At 42.0% G+C, this 21,649-nt stretch overlaps 1 protein-coding gene across 3 annotated transcripts in view; it reads right to left on the reverse strand.

Moving 5' to 3' along the window:
* gabbr1b (gamma-aminobutyric acid (GABA) B receptor, 1b) overlaps positions 1-21,649 on the reverse strand; it is a 248,522-nt gene that overhangs the window by 177,374 nt on the left and 49,499 nt on the right. For all 3 annotated transcript variants that reach the window (XM_070984005.1, XM_070984003.1, XM_070984004.1), the window contains one exon: positions 16,966-17,100. In XM_070984005.1, the coding sequence (XP_070840106.1) occupies positions 16,966-17,100 (135 nt within the window). The remainder of the gene's footprint in view (positions 1-16,965; positions 17,101-21,649) is intronic.

The raw sequence follows: 21,649 nt of genomic DNA on the forward strand, positions 1-21,649 counted from the left end.
AAACACAAGCCATCTGTAATCTATGCAACAGGAGCATCTGCAAAAAGTTTCAATACAACAATGTCATTGATCGAATCGGTGAATTGAGACATTACGGCCGATCACAGAAATTGCATAAAATGCCAAATATCAGATCGGCGTAAACCCTACTTATAAAAAAATGTAGACATCCTTATTTATCTTCTTTACGTTGAGTTGACTGCGGTCTACCACACAGCTTAATCCACCAGAGACATTTAGCTCTGTTTAGATGTGGTTTAGGAAATGGGATGTCGGGGATGAAATATACCCCATCGCACCTCATATCAGAGTTGTATTACCCCTGCACATCCCTTGTGATGGCTTCTGGGCGAGGTCCATCTGTCTCCAAAAGTTGTGTATGGCAACTTGTATCTTGAGAAATTGCTTTTACACTTAGCTTCTATGCTAACGACTGCTATGAGAGCAGTCAGACTGGATAATGCAGTAAAACGAAATGGCAATTTGGTCTGATTATCAGGCTAGCAATGCATTAAGTTGAGTATGTGCAGTCAACTCACACTGCATACTCAAAAATTCTTGATAGTTTAGTATACATACGGGCGTTTCCTGCTTACATAATCCACATACTATGCAGCTGGATCACTACATAATCAATCTAACATGCTTTGTATGAATAGTACATGGTAGTACATGGTAATAGTACACACAATAGTAATACAGTATGATGGACAGCATGACAGCTCCTCAAGTGAAGCCAAAACATCTCAATCACCCCCCTGGTGGCTGGCTGTAGTATAGGACTTAAAGTCCACCCTCTCGATGTTGTCAAGTGGAACATGGGCCAAACTCAAAAAAACTCCCGAGTACGTGTTTATTATTTTAATTAAATTGTTTTGTAGGTAGGTAGGTAGTTCTTATGCTGATGTTACCTATAGATGAAGGGTGTTTCCAGTTTTGCCCTGTATATGGAGGTCTAGTCAATGTAACTTACTTGTTGAGCACAGGAGCAGCTGCTGAAAGCTGATCGGATTGTAACTGAAAACATGTCATTTGGGCCCAGGGTTAAAAATACTAAAGTGAAGTTTTTACAGATATTATCCTTAAATGTACATATTGATGTATTTTGATGTACAGTGTTTAATTTTCCATTGTCCAATTGTTTAAAATAACTAATACTGTAAATGTGCAGAAATTCCTATTTGATTAAAGGTGCATATTTTGTTTATACATTGTGTCATTGTTTTTGTACTCGGGGAAACCACAATAATGCAGCAAATCAGTGTAGATGGACAAAACAGTTTCATGAAATGACTACTAAATACTCTTAATTTACAGGGATTTGCCTTAAATATAGCTATTTTTGATGTGTTTTTAATATATTCTGCTTTTTTTCTACTGTCCAATAAACATATTTAAATCTCGTAATTCTTTAAAATGACAAATTAATACTGTGAATGGGCAGACATTCATCGCTCGTTTAATGCATTTTTAGCATTTTAATACATTATTTCTTAGTGATTGTACATGAAAGAACAATAAATAAACAGGAAATTACTCTAGGTAGACGAAACCACTCCATTAAATAAATACTAAATACCCTTAATTTAAAGAGAGAGGCATTAAATGTAGCTATTTTCGATGTATTTGTAATGTATTTAGCTTGTTTTTCCACTGTCCAATGGTTGTTTTTTAATATACAAATTCTATAAAATGACAGATTAATACTGTTAATTTGCAGACAGTTATCCTAAATTTTATGAACCTAGTTCTTTTTTATACATTCTAACTTTGTTATTGTACATGGAAAAAATTGTATTTTAACATGAAGTTACTGTAGATAGACTTGGCTATTTCCTAAAATAAATAATGTATACTGTGAAATTACAGAGATTAATCTGAAAGTTATCTGACTTTAATGTTTTTTACTGTAATATGTATGTTGTTTTACAGTATAATGGGCATTTATCCCTGTAATACACTGCATTTTAATTAAATTTGACTGTAAAAATCAACTTTTTTTTTACAGTTAATGTATGTAGTTCTGTGATATGGTTATTTACTGTAATTTTACGGTATCTGTTTGGAAACTTTGCTGCCAGTGCTCTTACCGTTTTTTTACAGTTTTTAATAATACTGTAAAATTACAGAGATTAACCTGAAGGTTATCTGTTTTTTAATGTTTTTTGACATATTATATATGATATTTTACAGTATAATGGGCATTTATCAACTATTATATGCTGTATTTTAATTATATATGACTGTAAAAATCTGCTCTGTTTTTTTAAAGTTATTGTACGTACTTCTGTGATATTGTTATTTACTGTAATTTTACGGTATCCGTTTGGAAACTTTGCTGCCAGTGCTTTTACCGTTTTTTTACAGTTTTTTTTTTTTACAGTGTAGTGTATAAGCAGGACTTACTTTTTACAAAACATTTTCACCGAAATTGTAAACTTTCAAGTGGTAAGAGCTGTGATTTTGATTATAATTTAGTGCCTCAGAATGCTTGAAACAAGGTGCATGTCTGGTTATCTAACAGAGCCTGAAACCCCTTTGCAGCAGTGGAATTGTGGAGTCCAAAATGTCTCAGAACTTTCTGAAATAGCCATTTTGAAAATCATGGGCATGTCTTGCAGTGATCGCTCAGGTGTGTAGATGTGAGAAAGAAGGCTTCACTCTTAAGCTCTCTCCTCTTCTTTTCTTATTTTCCTTAACAAACGTTTCAGTGTCCATTTAAACTCGAACAGGTTTCACACATTGGGCTCTATTTTCAATTCTGCCGCCGGCGTGGCGGAGGTGCAGTGCAAAGTCAAGTCCGCTTCGCCGATGGGGCATGGCGGCGCAGACTTTGGTATTTTCATGCACTGCGTTGCCGGCGCAACTACTCCCCCTTCTCATCTCAGTCCCACCCAGCAGCGCAACTCGGAAGGGGGGAGGGGCTGAAGGCGTGTTGAGACGGCACATGCAGTTCAGCCTCTCTCCATCTTAAGCCCTTTAATGTGTAATGTGTAAAACGCAGCATGCCACGAAGAATGCACCGACACTCTGAGGGCTGTATGTTAATGAACCACCTGTCCAGTCCAGACAACGCATTTTGAGAACCCCAAATGTGTGTTCAATGACTGACCGAGCACTACTGAAAACACTGTTAAAACCACGCTGCCGTCTTGTTGAAGGTGTGATACATGGTGTCATCAACCACGTTTTCAGTGGATAGCCGTTATCACCTTGCAGCCACCCATCCAGAGGGGTGTCCCCCTGAAAGACTGTAGGGATGCTAGAATTCGCCAGGATGAACGAGTCATGTGCCAACCCGGGGAAATTGGCATACACATTTGGCACCAGGCAATTTGAGTCAAAGATCACCAGACATCCCTGTTTCACCTGTGTACATTCGGTCAGGTTGAGTGACCATCACGCGTGCTGAACGCGCTTGCGATGTGGTCAGATGAGATACTGATCAAAATACATAAATTTAGGTCTGACTGTATGTGCTGACTCAGATAGTTGCATTGAATCGTGGCTGTTGCTCATTCGCAGTGAAATGCCAGACACTGTGGAAACCTGCCTGTGAGGTATTGTTGACGTGGGCGCACGACTCCGCTGGTTTACGAAAAGCCACTTGCTCAGCAGTGCGCCGCTGGCGCACAGAGTTGACCAGCTCTGGGGTGGCGAGCTTTCAGCGCACCTTTATGCTGCCGGCGCAGACCGAAATGGACTGAAAATCCAAATCCGCCGGCTGATTATGCCGACACCTCCCCCTACTGCGCCGCAACACCCATCCTGGCGTACCTCTGTGCGCCTCAGTTAACAAAAATACCAAGTGGGCTGTGCACCCGCCTGCACTGCACGAAAATACCACTGCACGGGGTGCACACCCTGCGTCCCGCCAGCGGTGGGGATGAAAATAGAGCCCAATGACTTCCAGACATTTATGTGTCCAACTGAGTGCAACACCATGAATACCACACAAAAATAATTTTCTTTTTCTTGTCATGGTGAATTGGACTTCGGCTATCCAAGCAGCAGGGATATGCTGAAGATCTGTGTTTTCTGTACATAACACTGTGTCTTGTCCTCAAAGTGATCCACATAACAACCAACTGTGGTGGAATGCTACTGAGTACATTTAATAACATACTGTACTAAAGCACAATTTTGAGGTACATGTACTTTATTATTATGTACTTTTATTATGAGTATGAGTATTTAAAATTTATGCACACTGCGTTCCCAGAATGCAGGTCTACTTATGGTTCCTAAAGTCTCAAAAAGCAGAACAGGAGTCAGAGCATTTAGCTATCAAGCTCCTCTCCTGTGGAACCATCTTCCAGTCTTTGTCCGGGAGGCAGATACTGTCTCTACATTTAAGAGTAGGCTTAAAACTTTCCTTTTTGATAAAGCTTATAGTTAGGGCTGGCTCAGGCTTGTCTTGGACCAGCCCCTAGTTATGCTGCTATCGGATTAGACTGTCGGGGGACATCCAAAGATACACCGAGCTCCTCTGTCCTTCTGTCCCTCTCCATCTGCACGCTATCATGTCCTACCACGGCGTGTTACTAACTTAACTCCTTCCCTGGAGTCTCTGTGCTTTGTCGTCTTGCAGGTTCCCATGGACAGTGGCTGAATCTGGATTGTGGATTTCAGCTGCATCTCCTGCCTTGGCCCTGCCTGACATCCACTGCAACTGCTACTGCTATTATTACATCCACAGTCACTGTTACTGTGACTGCATGTCTGTCTCTCTGTCTCTGTCTCTCTCTCTCTCTCTCTCTCTCTCTCTCTGACTGTATTTCTGTCTGTCTATCTGTCTGTCTGTCTCACTCTCCCTCTCTTGCTCTTCCTCTCTCACCCAACCGGTCGAGGCAGATGGCCGCCCACCCAGAGTCTGGTTCTGCTCGAGGTTTCTGCCTGTTAAAAGGAAGTGCTTGCTCATGGGGGAATTGTTGGTTTCTTTGTAGATAAAAGAGCTTGGTCTGTACCAGCTCTATATGGAAAGTGTCCTGAGACAACTTCTGTTGTGATTTGGCGCTATACAAATAAAATTGAATTGAAATTGAATGCTGTTTGTCCTTAAGTGTTTTCCTTTTCCCTTCGTGTTTTTCGTCTGTCTGTTCCCTTGTCTGTCTGAGGCCTCATACACTTCTGCTTTCAGCCATGCCTGTTGTTACTGTATGTGGTCATGATGTAAATATATCAAATACATTAACATTAAATTATGGTTAATATCATGTTATGACAAATTTTCATCACAGAGAAATGTATATCATATTATCACAAACATATGACATGTCACATATCTAGAGGGGGAAAGAAACACTGACATACATATAATAATAATAATAATAATAATAATAATAATAATAATAATAATAATAATAATGCTAACATGTTACCATGCTTCTGTAAAACCTATAACATCAATTCAGTATAATTTAGAAATTAGTCCTGTTTTTGAATAATACTTTTTAATATTGTACCTTTTTCTATTTGGCATAAGTGGTGTGCAAGTGAACTGCAAGATTCTGAAAAGAAAAGAAATGCTACTGGACTTTCTCTTAGAGGGGGGCTGTGGATTAATAGTGTCCCTCTTAATCCCTAATGCAGTGAAGTGAAACCTACAGTCACGCATGGATGACTGAATGAATGAGTATCACAACTGCAACATGTATTCTATGCTTGCTTCCCTCATCTAAATCTGATATCTCACTGTAACACCCCTCAGGTCCTCACTTCACTGTCTTCAAGTGTTGATTTCTGTTTCCACCTCTGGTGTGAAGTGCTCTCTGTAGTGTTTTCACAAAACAGTACCCAGAGCCGACTGATATATTTTATATATATATATATATATATATTTATATTGTAGAGGCCAAGCCAACCCTTTAAGCCACTGAGGTGCTGCACCAGGATGACCTAATTGACGCGCTGATTGTTACCATGTCTGATGAATCAAAGTCTGAGTCAAACTTGCCAGTTGAACACTTCGTTCATTTATTTTCCTTAACAAACGTTTCAGTGTCCATTTAAACTCGAACAGGTTTCCAAAACACACAAAACATCCACACGTGTAACGTCACTTACACCTAGCTGCTTCAGCGGTCAAAAACTTTACTCTTCCGGGTGGAACACCTGACCAGACGAAGCAAGGTTCCTACCATATATAGCAATGACCACTAATTGCCCCGTGAGACCTGATACCCAATACACCAGACACAAATAAATTCATTCACATTCTGCTCCTATATATATATATATATATATATATATATATATATATATATATATATGCTTTTCCTTATTAACCATTTGAGTATGATTTAATAGGTATAATTTGACCCAATTAGTGAGTGTGGGTGTGAATGTTCTTTGCTTGCTGCCCTGCAATCAGCTGGCGACCGGTTCAAGGTGTACCCCGCCTCTCGCCCATTGAAGCTGGGATAGGCTCCAGCCCCCCCGCAACCCCGAAAGGGATAGGCGGTATAGAAAATGAATGGATGGATGGAATTTGACCCAATTAAGGTCTGCCTGCTGAAATCCATACCTTAATTTCATTTGAAAAATACTGTGATCTACTGTATCAAACACTGTCTGCAAATTTTGCATGACCATACCACAAAACTTCCATTCATCCTCCTCTCTTCTTCATACCAGATACCTTCAATGGTTTTCCGTTATTTTTTTTATTTTCTAATTTGCAGATTAATACTGAAGACATCCAAACTATGAAGGAACAACAAACTAGAATATGTTTTAGATTTTAGATTCTTCAAAGTAGCCACCATTGGCTTTGATGACAGCATTGCACACACTTTGCATTCAGTCAGTCAGCTTCCCCTCCATGACAACTGAGAGATACTACCTTTACCCCCCAACAATGATCGTGCTGACGTGCTGAGGTAAGCGTATCGTCTCACTTCCTGTTTCTGCTGCCTTACGAGTAGTGTGCGTTTGTCGCTCTTGTTCCTCTGAGTGTAATTTGCTCTGTGTTTTGTTACAGCGGCCTTTTATCCGCACTCTAGAGTAACATTAGTTCTGCTCAAGCACCCATAAGTCTGTTTATTTAGCGACCGTCAATTTTATTTGTCTACGCGCTTGTCTGCTCTGCTAGCTATACCAACTTAGCCTAGCAGCTAGCGATGGCTTCTCTCTGTCCCTCTCCAGCTCTCTCCTGCTTGGTGTGTCACATGTTTAGCTACTCCTCTGCCTCCTTTAGTGATACTGGTACGTGTAATAAATGTAGTTTATTTGGTGAGTTGGAGGCGAGGCTTAGTGAATTGGAAGCTCGGCTCCGCACCATGGAAACAAAACCATTAGCTATAGTTAGCCAGGCCCCCATAGCCGGTGCGGACCGACCAAATGCAGCTCCGGCTAGCCGTCCCTCGACAGCTCCCGAGCAGCCGGGAAACCAGGGAGGCTGGGTGACTATTCGAAGGAAGCATAGTCCCAAGCTGAAGCCCACGGGTCACTACCAACCGCTTCATGTTTCTAACAGGTTCTCCCCACTCGGCGACACACCCGCTGAGAAACCAACTCTGATTATTGGCAGCTCCATTTTGAGAAATGTGAAGTTAGCGACACCAGCGACCATAGTCAAATGCCTGCCGGGGGCCAGAGCGGGCGACGTCGAATCAAATTTGAAACTGCTGGCTAAGGATAAGCGTAAATACCATAAGATTGTTATTCACGTCGGCGGTAATGACACCCGGTTACGCCAATCGGAGGTCACTAAAATTAATGTGGAATCGGTGTGTACATATGCTAAAACGATGTCGGACTCCGTAGTTTTCTCTGGACCCCTGCCAAATCTGACCAGTGATGATATGTTTAGCCGCATGTCATCGTTCAATCGCTGGCTGTCGAGGTGGTGTCCAGCAAACGGTGTGGGCTTCATTGATAATTGGCAGACTTTCTGGGGAAGACCTGGTCTGATTAGGAGAGACGGCATCCATCCCACTTTGGAGGGAGCAGCTCTCATCTCTAGAAATCTGACTGATTTTATTTATGAACCTAACCCCTGACAACTCAGAGTTGAGACCAGGAGGCAGAGCTGCAGTCCTACACGCTTCTCTGCGCCTCCATTAGAGCAGTTACCCACCCAACACTCCATAGAGACTGTGTCTGCCCCCCGACCACGTAAACTAAGTAAACCAAAAGTACAGAGAAGAGGAGTTAAACATAAGAATCTAATTAAAATTAGAACAACCTCTGCAATAGTACAACAAGATAGGAGAATTAAATGTGGACTCCTTAACATCAGATCTCTGTCCTCTAAAGCTGTTCTAGTAAATGAGTTAATATCAGACCATAATGTTGATTTATTTTGTCTGACTGAAACCTGGCTGTGTCCTGAAGAGTATGTGAGCCTAAATGAAGCTACTCCTCCGAGCCATATTAATACTCACATTCCTCGAGGCAGCGGCAGAGGAGGTGGAGTTGCAGCCATTTTTGACTCAAGCCTTTTGATCAACCCTAAACCTAAACTCGACTACAACTCATTTGAAAGCCTTGTTCTCACTCTTTCTCATGAGAAATGGAAAACAGTGCAGCCACTTTTATTTGTTGTAGTATACCGCTCTCCTGGTCCTTACTCCGAATTTATAGCTGAGTTCTCGGAGTTTCTATCAAGCTTAGTTCTTGAAGCAGATAAAGTAATTATTGTAGGTGACTTTAATGTACATGTCGACGTTGATAATGACAGCCTTAGCACTGCGTTTATCTCAGTATTAGACTCTGTTGGCTTCCGCCAGAATGTACATGAACCGACTCACTGTTTTAACCACACCCTCGACCTTGTTCTGACATATGGCATTGAAATCGAAGACTTAATAGTCTCCTCACAGAATCCTCTTTTATCAGACCATCATTTAATAACTTTCGAATTCATATTACCAGACTACCAGCCAGTAGGCAAAAATTCTTATACCAGACTCCTGTCTGATAGTGCTGTAGCTAAATTTAAGGATATGATCCCATCAGTATTTAATTCAATGCCATGTCTCAATACAACAGAGGAGTCTTATGCTAACGTTCGTCCCTCCCAGATTGACTTCCTGGTTGATAGTGCTACAGGATCGTTGCGTATGACACTTGACTCTGTTGCTCCCCTAAAAAAGAAGAAAATTAAACAGAGGAGGTTAGCTCCATGGTATACTCCTCAAACCCGCAAATTAAAGCAAACTTCACGGAAAATAGAAAGGAAATGGCGTTCTACCAATTTGGAAGAATTTCGGTCCGCCTGGCAAGACAGTCTTAAAATATACAGGAAAGCCCTCCGCAGTGCCAGGGCAGCCTATTACTCTGCACTAATAGAGGAAAATAAGAACAATCCCAGGTTTCTCTTCAGCACTGTAGCCAGGCTGACAGAGAGCCATAATTCTGTTGAACCATGTATTCCTTTAGCTCTGAACAGTAATGACTTCATGAGCTTCTTTAATGATAAAATTCTAACTATTAGAGACAGAATTCATCGACTCCTGCCGTTAACAGGTACTGTTTTGTCTTCAAACGCAGAAATCGTAGAAACTGTTACTCAGTCTGTCGCAGTTTTAGACTGTTTTACTCCTGTTGACCTTCACCAACTAATTTCAATAATTTCATCATCAAAATCATCTACCTGTATTTTAGATCCTATCCCGACTAAGCTGTTTAAAGAAGTATAACCTCTAATTGACTCTTCAGTTTTAGACATGATCAATCTCTCTTTATCAACAGGCTACGTACCACAGTCCTTTAAAGTAGCTGTGATAAAACCGCTACTGAAAAAGCCTACTCTTGATCCAGGGGTTTTAGCCAACTATAGACCGATATCCAACCTTCCCTTTCTCTCAAAAACTCTTGAGAAAGCAGTTGCCAATCAGCTGTGCGACTTTCTAAACACTAATAGTTTATTCGAGGATTTCCAGTCAGGATTTAGAGTGCATCATAGCACAGAGACAGCACTGGTTAAAGTTACAAATGACCTTCTAATTGCATCTGATAAAGGATTTGTCTCTGTACTAGTCTTACTGGATCTTAGTGCTGCATTTGACACCATTGACCATGGCATCCTATTGCAGACACTGGAACATTTCACTGGCATTAAGGGAACTGCGCTAAGCTGGTTTAAATCCTACTTGTCAGATCGCTCTCAGTTTGTACGCGTTAATGACGACTCCTCTGTGCTCACTAAAGTCAGCTATGGAGTTCCGCAGGGTTCTGTGCTTGGACCAATTCTATTCACCTTATATATGCTTCCTTTAGGTAAGATTATCAGGAAGCACTCAATAAATTTTCATTGCTATGCAGATGATACCCAGCTATATTTATCAATGAAACCGGAAGAAACCAGTCAGTTAACTAGACTACAAGCATGTCTTCATGACATAAAGACCTGGATGACCTGCAATTTTCTGATGCTAAACTCGGACAAAACTGAAGTTATAGTAGTAGGCCCTAAACATCTTAGAAGGTCACTTTCTGATGACATAGCAGTTATGGATGGCATTGCGCTGGCCTCCAGCACCACTGTAAAGAATCTGGGAGTTATCTTTGACCAAGACATGTCCTTTCACTCCCATGTAAAACAAATTTCAAGGACTGCCTTTTTTCACCTACGTAATATCGCAAAAATCAGGCATATTTTGTCTCAAAATGATGCAGAAAAACTAGTCCATGCATTCGTAACTTCCAGGCTGGATTATTGCAATTCTTTACTATCAGGCTGCCCAAATTCGCTGCTGAATATTCTCCAGTTGCTCCAGAACGCTGCAGCACGTGTTCTGACAAAAACCAGGAAGCGAGATCATATTTCTCCAATACTCGCCACCTTGCACTGGCTCCCTGTAAAGTTTAGAATAGAGTTTAAAATTCTCCTCCTTACTTACAAAGCCATAAATGGCCAGGCACCTTCTTATCTTAAAGAGCTCATAGTACCTTATTGCCCTACTCGAACACTGCGTTCCCAGAATGCAGGTCTACTTATGGTTCCTAAAGTCTAAAAAAGCAGAACAGGAGTCAGAGCATTTAGCTATCAAGCTCCTCTCCTGTGGAGCCATCTTCCAGTCTTTGTCCGGGAGGCAGACACTGTCTCTACATTTAAGAGTAGGCTTAAAACTTTCCTTTTTGATAAAGCTTATAGTTAGGGCTGGCTCAGGCTTGTCCTGGACCAGCCCCTAGTTATGCTGCTATAGGATTAGACTGTCGGGGGACATCCAAAGATACACCGAGCTCCTCCGTCCTTCTGTCCCTCTCCATCCGCACGCTCTCATGTCCTACCACGGCGTGTTACTAACTTAGCTCCTTCCCCGGAGTCTCTGTGCTTTGTCGTCTTGCAGGTTCCCATGGACAGTGGCTGAATCTGGATTGTGGATTTCAGCTGCATCTCCTGCCTTGGCCCTGCCTGACATCCACTGAAACTGCTACTGCTGTTATTACATCCACTGTCACTGTTACTGTGACTGCATGTCTGTCTCTCTGTCTCTGTCTCTCTCTGTCTCTCTCTCTCTCTCTCTCTCTGACTGCTTTTCTGTCTGTCTGTCTGTCTGTCTGTCTGTCTGTCTGTCTGTCTCACTCTCCCTCTCTTGCTCTTCCTCTCTCACCCAACCGGTCAAGGCAGATGGCCGCCCACCCAGAGTCTGGTTCTGCTCGAGGTTTCTGCCTGTTAAAAGGAAGTTTTTCCTCGCCACTGTCGCCAAGTGCTTGCTCATGGGGGAATTGTTGGTTTCTTTGTAGATAAAAGAGCTTGGTCTGTACCAGCTCTATATGGAAAGTGTCCTGAGACAACTTCTGTTGTGATTTGGCGCTATACAAATAAAATAGAATTGAATTGAATTGAATTGAATTGAATTGAATTGAATTGAATTGAATTGAATTGAATTCATGAGGCAGTCACCTGGAATGGTTTTCCTACAGTCTTGAAGGAATTCCCAGAGGTGCTGAGCACTTGTTGGCTGCTTTGCCTTCACTCTGCAGTCATTGCTCTCTTTCTTGGTCAAATAGCCCTTACATAGCCTGGAGGTGTGTTTGGGGTCATTGTCCTGTTGAAAAACAAATGATGGTCCCACTAAGCACAAACCAGATGAGATGGCAAGTTGTGCAGAATGCTGTGGTATCCCTGCTGGTTAAGTGTGCCTTGAATTTTGAATAAATCACCAACAGTATCACCAGCAAAGCACCCCACACCATCACACCTTCTCCTTCATGCTTCACACTGGGAACCACACATGTGGAAACCATCTACTCACCTTTTCTGCATCTCACAAAGACATGGCAGGTGGAGACAAAAATTTCAAATTTGGACTCAGACGAGAGCACAGATTTTCACTGGTCTAATGTCCATTCCTTGTGTTTCTTGGCCCAAGCAATTCTCTTCTTCTTGTTCTTCCTCAGATGTGGTTTCTTTGCAGCAATTTGACCATGAGGGCCAGATTCACGCAGTCTCCTCTGAACAGTTGATGTTGAGATGTGTCTGCTACTTTATGTGGGCTCTAATATGAGATGCTGTTAATTTGCGGTTTCTGAGGCTGGTAACTCTGATGAACTTATCCTCTGCAGCAGAAGTAACTCTTGGGGCTCTATTTTCGACTCCGCCGCCAGCACGGTGCAGGCTGGCGCACAGCGCACTTGGTATTTTGGTAAACCGAGGTGTATAGAGGTTCGCCAGGATGGGCGTTGCAGCGCAGTAGGGCAAGGTGTCGGCATAATGAGCCGGAATTTTTGGCATTCTGGCATTGGAATTTTTGACCATTTCGGTCTGCGCCAGTGGCCACCTCAGACCTGGTCAACTCAGGTGGATTTTCGTAAACCGGCGGAGTCGTGTGCTAAAGTCACCAACACCTCACAGTCAGGTTTCCACAGTCTGGCATTTCACTGCGATCAATTATAAGCAACAGCCGCAATTCAATGCAACTATCTGAGTCACATACAGTCAGACCTAAATTTATATATTTTGATCGGTATCTCATCCGATACCGTTCGGCACGCGTGATGGTCACTCAACCTGACCGAATGTACACAGGTGAAACATCGATGTCTGATGATCTGTGACTCAAATTGGCTGGTGACAAATGTATATGCCACTTTCCCTGGGTCGGCACATGACTCGTTCATCCTGGCGAATTCTAGCATCCCTACAGTCTTTCAGGGGGACACCCCTCTGGATGGGTGGCTGCTCGGTGATAACAGCTATCCACTGAAAACGTGGTTGATGACGCCATATATCATACCGTCAACAAGACGGCAGCGTGGTTTTAACAGTGTTTGATGATTGACGATTCAATGCAACTGTCTGAGTCAGCACATACAGTCAGACCTATATTTTGATCAGCGTCTCATCTGACGACATCGCAAGCATGTTCGGCACATGTAATGGTCACTCACCCTGACCGAATGTACACAGGTGAAACAGGGATGCAAACTAATCGCTTAACGTTGCTGTGCCAACCAGAAACAGCCGTGGCATCCTACAGAGCATATATACTGCATCTATCTCAGAGCACTCGAGAGACAGAGAGAGACAGACTCATGGAAAAAACGTAAGTGATGATCATTGTCCGCTATTACCAAAGTCTGCACCGCCACGCCCCATCGGCGCAGCGGACCTGATGGTGGCGGAGTTGAAAATAGAGCACTTGGTCTTCCTTTCCTGTGGCGGTCCGCATGAGAGTCAGTTTCATCATAGGGGTTGATGGTCTATGCGACTGCACTTGAGGATATGCTCAAAATTCTTGAATTGATTGACTGACCTTCATGCCGTAAAATAATGATGGACTGTTGTTTCTCTTTACTAAGTTGAGTGGTTCTTGCCATAATATGGATTAGAACCACAGACAAATAGGGCTATTCTCTGTAAGTACCAACCCTTCCTCTGCATAACACAACTGATGGTCTCAGACACATTAAGAAGGCAAGAAATTCCAGGAATGAACTCCTGACATGGCACACCTGTTAATTGAAAACCATTCCAGATGACTACCTCATAAGGCTGATTGAGAGAATGCCAAGAGTGTGCAAAGCTGTCATCAAAGCAAATGGTGGCTACTTTGAAGAATCTAAAATATCAAATATATTCTGTTTATTTTGTTTGTTTAACACTTTTTGTTTACTACATAATTCCATATGTGTTCCTTCATAGTTTGGATGTCTCCAGTATTAATTTACAATGTAGAAAATAAAAAAAGAAAGAAAAACCATTGGATGAGAAGGTGTGTCCAAACTTTTGATTGGTACTGTATATGTACACACTCACTGACTGATTTTATTAGGTATACCTTGCTAGTACCGGGTAAGGTTAAGGCTCCCTTTTGCCTTCAGAACTGCCTTAATTCTTCATTCTTTGTGGCATACTTTCAACAAAGTGTTGGAAACATTGCTCAGAGATTTCAGAGATTTGAACTCACTGTCATGTTCAAAAAACCAGTTTGAGATGATTTGAGCTTTGTGACATGGTGCATTATCCTGCTGGAAGTAGCCATCAGAAGATGGGTCTGTGTCATAAAGGGATGGACATGGTTAGCAACAATACTCAGGGAGGCTGTGGCGTTTTAACAATGAGTTAAGGGGCCCCAAGTGTGCCAAATAAATATCTGCCACACCATTACACCACCACCACCAGCCTGAACCGCTGATACAAAGCAGGACGCATCAATGCTTTCATGTTGTTTATGCCAAATTCTGACCCTACCATCTGAATGTTGCAGCTGAAATCGAGACTCATCAGCCCAGGCAATGTTTTTGCAATCCTCTATTGTCCAATTTTGGTGACCCTGTGTGAACTGTAGCCCCAGTTTCTTGTTCTTAGCTGACAGGGGTGGCACCCGGTGTGGTCATCTGCAACATTATGCACTGAGTTGCTGCCATGTAATTGGCTGATTAGGGCATCAGAAGAAAATGTGGCTTTGAAAACCCTCACCAAGATAACTCAAATAATAACGTTTCTAGCCCAAAAAAATACCTTTCCGGGCTGCACAACTTCTCATACACTAGCTGAAGATCAAGTGCAAAGTAATTTTGATAATGCTGCTATTTCCTGGTATATGGGATCATCCCAAAACCTTAAAAACAAACTTACAAAAGGCTCAAAATAATCTGATAAGGGTTATATTAAAACTACATACATACACGTATGTATTTTGATCCTGTACATTTTAAAAATATTAACTGGTTGACGGTTGAAAAAAGAACCATTTATACCAAGGTATAATCACTAACAAAATCCTTAAAAAAATATGGCACCAAAGTACTTATTATTTTTTATTACTAAGAGACAGTCATAGCTACTTAACAAGAGGTAACTTGACAGTAAATGGACCGCATTTATATTGTGCTTTTATAGTCTGACAACCACTCAAAGCACTTTTTACAACAGAAGTCTGTATTCAGCCATTCACACACACGTACGATGGTAGCTAGACCACCTGCTCATTACAAGCATTAAACATTCACTCACACTGATGGCACAGCAATTTGGGGTTCAGTATCTTGCCCAGAGATACTTCAACATGACAACTGCAGAAGCCAGGGGTCAAACCACTCTACCACTTGAGCCACAGCCACCTTAGAGAAACGGTTACAAAGTATCATGTAGCATGTTCAACCTTAATTTTAACCAAGAAATCATGAGAATGTTGACATTTCTACCCTACTGCCTGCTATTTCAATGTTGATTTGGTTGTCTTTGCTTGTCTTGTTGTTTTGTTTTTATCTTGTGGTGTCTTAAATGTTGAGGATTACAATGGAAATAAGATGGCAGGCTTTACTGTGTTTTCATCCTGTGTGATTTTTAGTCTATGTAATAACTGCAGTGCAGTCTTAGGTGTTTTCAGTTGTCCAGTAAATTAATTAATTCATTCATTCTTTCATCTCTCCACACAGTTCTAACATAACCTTCCTCACAATCGTACATGAAACACATATTTCAAATGTCATATTTTCATAGTCTTTTCTACATTGTTTTTCACCATTTGAGGTTCAACTGTTGTTCTTTTAATTATCCCATCTGGTTGTGCCCTCTTCCTCTGCATTGGTATTATGGTTTGCCATTTCCACAAGGAGAAAAAGGAGACAGGGGTGTTGGAGAGATGGCAGATGTAGGACCTCCCAGAGCACCAAGTAATGTTCCTTACTGGTGCATGGATCAGTAAGTTGTGAAACATTTACAGTAGATCAGTGCTGGGTGGTATACCGGTATGAATTTTTAATATACGGCCATCCCAATGTATTTGAGATGGGACCCTTGGTGGCACAGTGGTACAAGTGGTAACACTGTCACCTCACAGCTAGAAGGTCCCGGCTCGAATCCCACTGTGGGCGCTGGTGGTGTGTCCTCCACCATGCCTTCTGTGCCTGCTCGAGGAAAAAAGGGGCCTTTCTGTGAGTTTGCATGTTCTCCCCGTGTTCACCCAGGGTATCCTCCTTAAATAACCCTCACTGATCCCCCACATTTTTTTAAGCATGTACTTTTGCACAGTTACTCATCAGATATTCATTTACTAATTCCTACATGAATTTGGCTACTATTCCATGATTTAAAGGTGGTTTTCACTCTAAATAATGTTTTGGTTTTTTTTTTAAGGCGGAGATAAAAAATTTTAATTTTTTACTGTTTTCCAGATGAAAGAAAAAATACCGTCATATACTGTGAAACCATTATAATACACATATACATTTTTGGTCATACTGCTCTGCACTAATTTCGATAGAAACCCAACTACTGTGGTCAGCCTTTCTTCTACCTGTGAACGAGTATTTCTGCATATGGAGCTCTTTATTGCGTCATGTGACTATAACTGTTCATGCTGACTACCCAATTCATCTTCTGTTGTTTTCTTTCTATCTAGGAATGCAAATACATCTCTTTTCTGATATCATAGAATTCTTCCCTAGAAAGACCTTTGAGGCAGTGGCAACAGTTTGTTTCAGTGTTGTGTTGCATTGCAGTAAACATAAGTCAAGTGAAGCATGACATCTCTGTGCTGAAGACCCACAAACAGAAAGGGCTCTTACCACTATGAGGTTCCACATGCGAGCAGCCTCAGCCACCAGTGTGGACACAGAGCTACAGCCTGGCATCAGTACGATTTTAATGGGCTCTGTGTACAGAAGATCATAGAGCAGTTTGGTAGCCTCCCCTGGATCACACTGTGGACACAAAGACAGCAGGAAAGTCAGTATAAAAAACACACTGGGCCTAACATCCTTACCTAGGTAATACAGTTCATCATTTGACGCATTTGGATAAATACCAAGGACCCTTGACGAATTTCACAGCTTTCACACTGAAAAGACATTTAAATGCCACCTGGAAGGGGTTTAAATATCATCAAATTATATGACAGTAATAACATTATTTGCAGTTACTTACAGCCAAACAAAGGTATAGCATTATAATCGAATAAGAACACGATAAAGAAATTGACTGTATAAGAAATTGAACAGTTAGGGACATAAAACCCAATGCTGTATGTTTGAGAGGTTCTTTATCCAATCGGGGATAAGGCGGATGATGAGACTTAATCGCTAGTCTACCCTTATGGATTAACACTGTGTCCATGTTAAAGGGGTATAATGTTGTTTTGCCCTAACCAACTAGTAGTGAGTTATGTATCTATCTCGCCACTGTCATAGTCAGTGATGTGGTAGTAGTTGCTGGGAGCAGTAAACTTAAGGTTTTCACAGCAATCACAGAAATATGCAGATCAAGAATAGTTGCTTCTCAAAGGAGATTTACAACAATTTAGTAATCCATCCATCTCAAACATGCCTTTTTGTGGCTATTTACATTAATTATGTTGGAAGAAGACAGCTTCATTCCTAATTCCTCAAACAAAGTTCTGATTGGTTAATTGTTTCTTCAACTAGGTAGGGAGGTATGGGTGGAGGTGAACAGTATAACTCAATATTTCTCCACAAATCTGCATCTCATGATATTCACCCAGACTTGATTTAAATCCTCCTTGTAACTGAAACCTGCCCACTTGTACAGTTTCACTCAGAAATACAGCCCATTACTGAAGCTAAAGATGCTCTAATTGTAATTTCACTATGACTATACAGCAAGACTATCCTTTGCAAAAGACTGACCACTGTGGCCACAAATGCCAACTACAAGATAATGATAAATACTCAAACTTAATATGACAATAGCACAAATAGAGTCATTAAGACATTGAACTGACTCATTAACAACAGCACGCTGCAATATATGTTAAGTTTACTAATGTCTACTTTAATTTCAGTCACCATATGCCACTGGTCATATGAGACAAACTGTAGAGCAACAAAGCCCAGAGGGCATTGATCTGAGCAGGAGTGTGTTTTATAGCTTATGGATTCAACCTTTCATTTGTGAGACAGAGATTGCATTGTATCTTCTTTTTCAAAAGTTACAGTCTTGCTTTAAATTCACCATTCTGTAAGTTGAGTTATTATGTGATTTCAGCATCTTTCAAATAACTAAAAAATTTACACAATACAATTGAAAATTGGTGCAGTCCATGTGTTACTTTAAGTGGTATGTATTTCTGTACTGTATTCAATTCAATTCAATTTTATTTGTATAGCGCCAAATCACAACAGAAGTTGTCTCAGGACACTTTCCATATAGAGCTGGTACTGTACTGCACTGAACTGTTCTATACTATACGTACGAGTTTTTCAAGGACCCATAGACACTCTGATTGGGATCTGGGGTTCTGGTGATCCACTTGGAAAACAAACTGTGATGCTCTATCTATTAGGTATATGTAGCATGTGTAAGTATGTAAGAATATTTATGTATGTATTGTTCTGTTTAAGACACGGAATAGATGAATGTGGGGGAAAACTGAACTCAAGATGGGAGAAGATATAATGCAAACCCCACTAAAAGAAGTGTATGTATTGTAAGTGTAAGTGCACATGCTACATATAACAATATACAGTGTGGGGAGCAGAGCCAGCAGTCAGGAGGGGCAAGGTGAGGCACGTTCCAAGGTCCCCTCAACCTGATTCCAGACAGGCTGTCCGGGGAGGCAGAGACAGGATTTATCTGCGTAATGCTGGGGAAAATATTTATCCCCCCGTCAAGCCCAATCTCCCTGATTCACATTAGAAATGGTGTTCCTCAGTTTCCATTTACATCCAGTTGTCAATGATGAATCAATAAACTTTAAATGACAATGGTGAAGGAGTGGTGACCATTAATTGTTCAACAGAGAGAATGCGGCATTGTTTTTGTCATCATGTCAAATTACTCCATACAGACCATTCAAAGCTAAGTAGAAAATAGAAAACTCTTTATAAATCTTCCTGGATTTTGTATAAGTAACCTCACTCACATTTTATTACATCATGATGCAGAATCTTGAAGAGTCAAATATGATGCAAATGTATGGACAAATGACATGCAGTCTAAACTGTACATTAAATGCATGTTTGAGATAAATGTATTGTGGTCTATTCTTCAAAGACTACAAGCAACGCACATTTTTCAGTTCACTGTATTCCTGTTTCAAAGATTCCTTTTACTGATATCCTCGGCAAAGGAACACAAGAGTCTTCCAGATGATGCTGACTATGTACTCTATTTTCGATTCCGCCACTGGCGCGGCCGTTGGACGTGGCGGCGCAGACTCTGGTATTTTCGTGCACTGTGCTGCCAGCGCCTCTATTCCCCCTTCTCATCTCAGTCCCACCCAGCGGCGCAACTCGGAAAGAGGGAGGGGAGAAGGCGCGGAGTGGGTTTGACACAGCCGAGTCAAATCTTCACCGACCACACCAGCTCCTCACCTTACCTTTAAAAACGACGCTGGCGAAGCGCATGGCAAGTTTCGAGGATGACTGAGCCTGCGCAGGAAAGTGTCCGACGCCCAAACTACTCCTAGTAGGAGACTGACGTCACTCATGTCTAATTATGAGGTCCTTAGATGGTAAATCCTCTGCCTCCTCCTCCTTCTCATCCTCCTCAAAGCAATGATGTACTGCATAATAATATAATGTTAAGCCTTACTATGATTACATTTGTATTTGGAATGAAATGACGTGGGTAATAGCGGACAACGATCATCACTTCCGTTTTTTCCATGTGTCTGTCTCTCGAGTGCTCTGAGATAGATGAGGTATATATGCTCTGTAGGATGCCACGACTGTTTCTGGTTGGCACAGCGACGTTAACCGATTAGTTCGCATCCCTGTTTCACCTGTGTACATTCGGTCAGGTTCAGTGACCATTATGCATGCCGAACGTGCTTGCGATGTGGTCATATGAAATACTGATCAAAATATATAAATTTAGGTCTGACTGTATGTGCTGACTTAGATAGTTGCATTGAATCGCGGCTGTTGCTAATCATTGATCGCAGTGTGTGTTCGATGACTGACCCAGCACTGTTGAAAACACTGTTAAAACCACGCTGCCGTCTTGTTGATTGTGTGATATATGGCGTCATCAACCACGTTTTCAGTGGATAGCCGTTATCACCTAGCAGCCACACATCCAGAGGGGTGTCCCCCTAAAAGACTGTAGGGATGCTAGAATTCGTCGGGCTGAACGAGTCATGTGCCAACCCGGGGAAATTGGCATACACGTTTGTCACCAGGCAATTTGAGTCACAGATCACCAGACATCCCTGTTTCACCTGTGTACATTCGGTCAGGTTGAGTGACCATTATGCATGCCGAACGTGCTTGCGATGTGGTCATATGAGATACTGATCAAAATATATAAATGTAGGTCTGACAGTATGTGCTGACTCAGATAGTTGCATTGAATCATGGCTGTTGCTAATTATTGATCACAGTGAAATGCCAGACACTGTGGAAACCTGCCTGTGAGGTGTTGGTGACATGGGCGCACGACTCCGCGCACAGAGTTGACCAGGTCTGGGGTGGAGAGCTTTCAGCGCACTTTTATGCCGAAATGGACCGAAAATCCAAATCCGCCGGCTGATTATGCCGACACCTCCCCCTACTGCGCTGTAACGCCCATCTTGGCATACCTCTGTGTGCCTCTGTTTACCAAAATACCAAGTGTGCTGTGCACCTGCCTGCGCTGCACGAAAATACCACTGCGCGGGGTGTGCACCCTGTGCCGTGCCGCCGACAGAATTGAGAACAGAGCCCTATATGTTTATATTATGGTCACCAGTTTTAATTATTTCAATTTCTATCTGAGCCTTAGCTGCTACAGATGTAGCGGCCTCGAAATTCCCCTAATCTCGTGCTGGGGCCCTGGCAGGTCCGTGACCGGTCCCTGCTCTGCAGTAGGCGGGTTCGTGACTGTAATGAGATCCCCCGCGATGACGTCATCGGCGCGGGGCCAACTCGTAACGCCCCTAAGCTCCATTTGCGGAAACTACCTGCACTCGCTCGATCAGTCCACCAGGAGGAGCAGTCATTTTAATTGGTTACCGTGTCAGCTTTGCTGAGTCATTCATTAGATCTGCACATAGCCTCCACTGCTGTAAGAAAAACTGCTTGTCTAGTAGAGCACCCTGTGCAGTTTTTTTAAATATAATTATGCTTAATCATCCACATTATTGTAGTGCTCGTTCACAAACTTCTTGGATCTGCTCATCTGCCCATCCTGCCTTTTCCTCCACATCTCTCTCCACCTTTGGAGAGGCTCCCAGCGCATCTCCGCGTGCCAAGTGATTTGTGCCCAGAAAATTAATCATGAATAACAGAAGCTGTGCGTTGTGTTTTTCTAGCA

The sequence above is a fragment of the Chaetodon trifascialis genome, chromosome 17, assembly GCF_039877785.1.
Source record: "Chaetodon trifascialis isolate fChaTrf1 chromosome 17, fChaTrf1.hap1, whole genome shotgun sequence".
NCBI lineage: Eukaryota > Metazoa > Chordata > Actinopteri > Chaetodontiformes > Chaetodontidae > Chaetodon > Chaetodon trifascialis.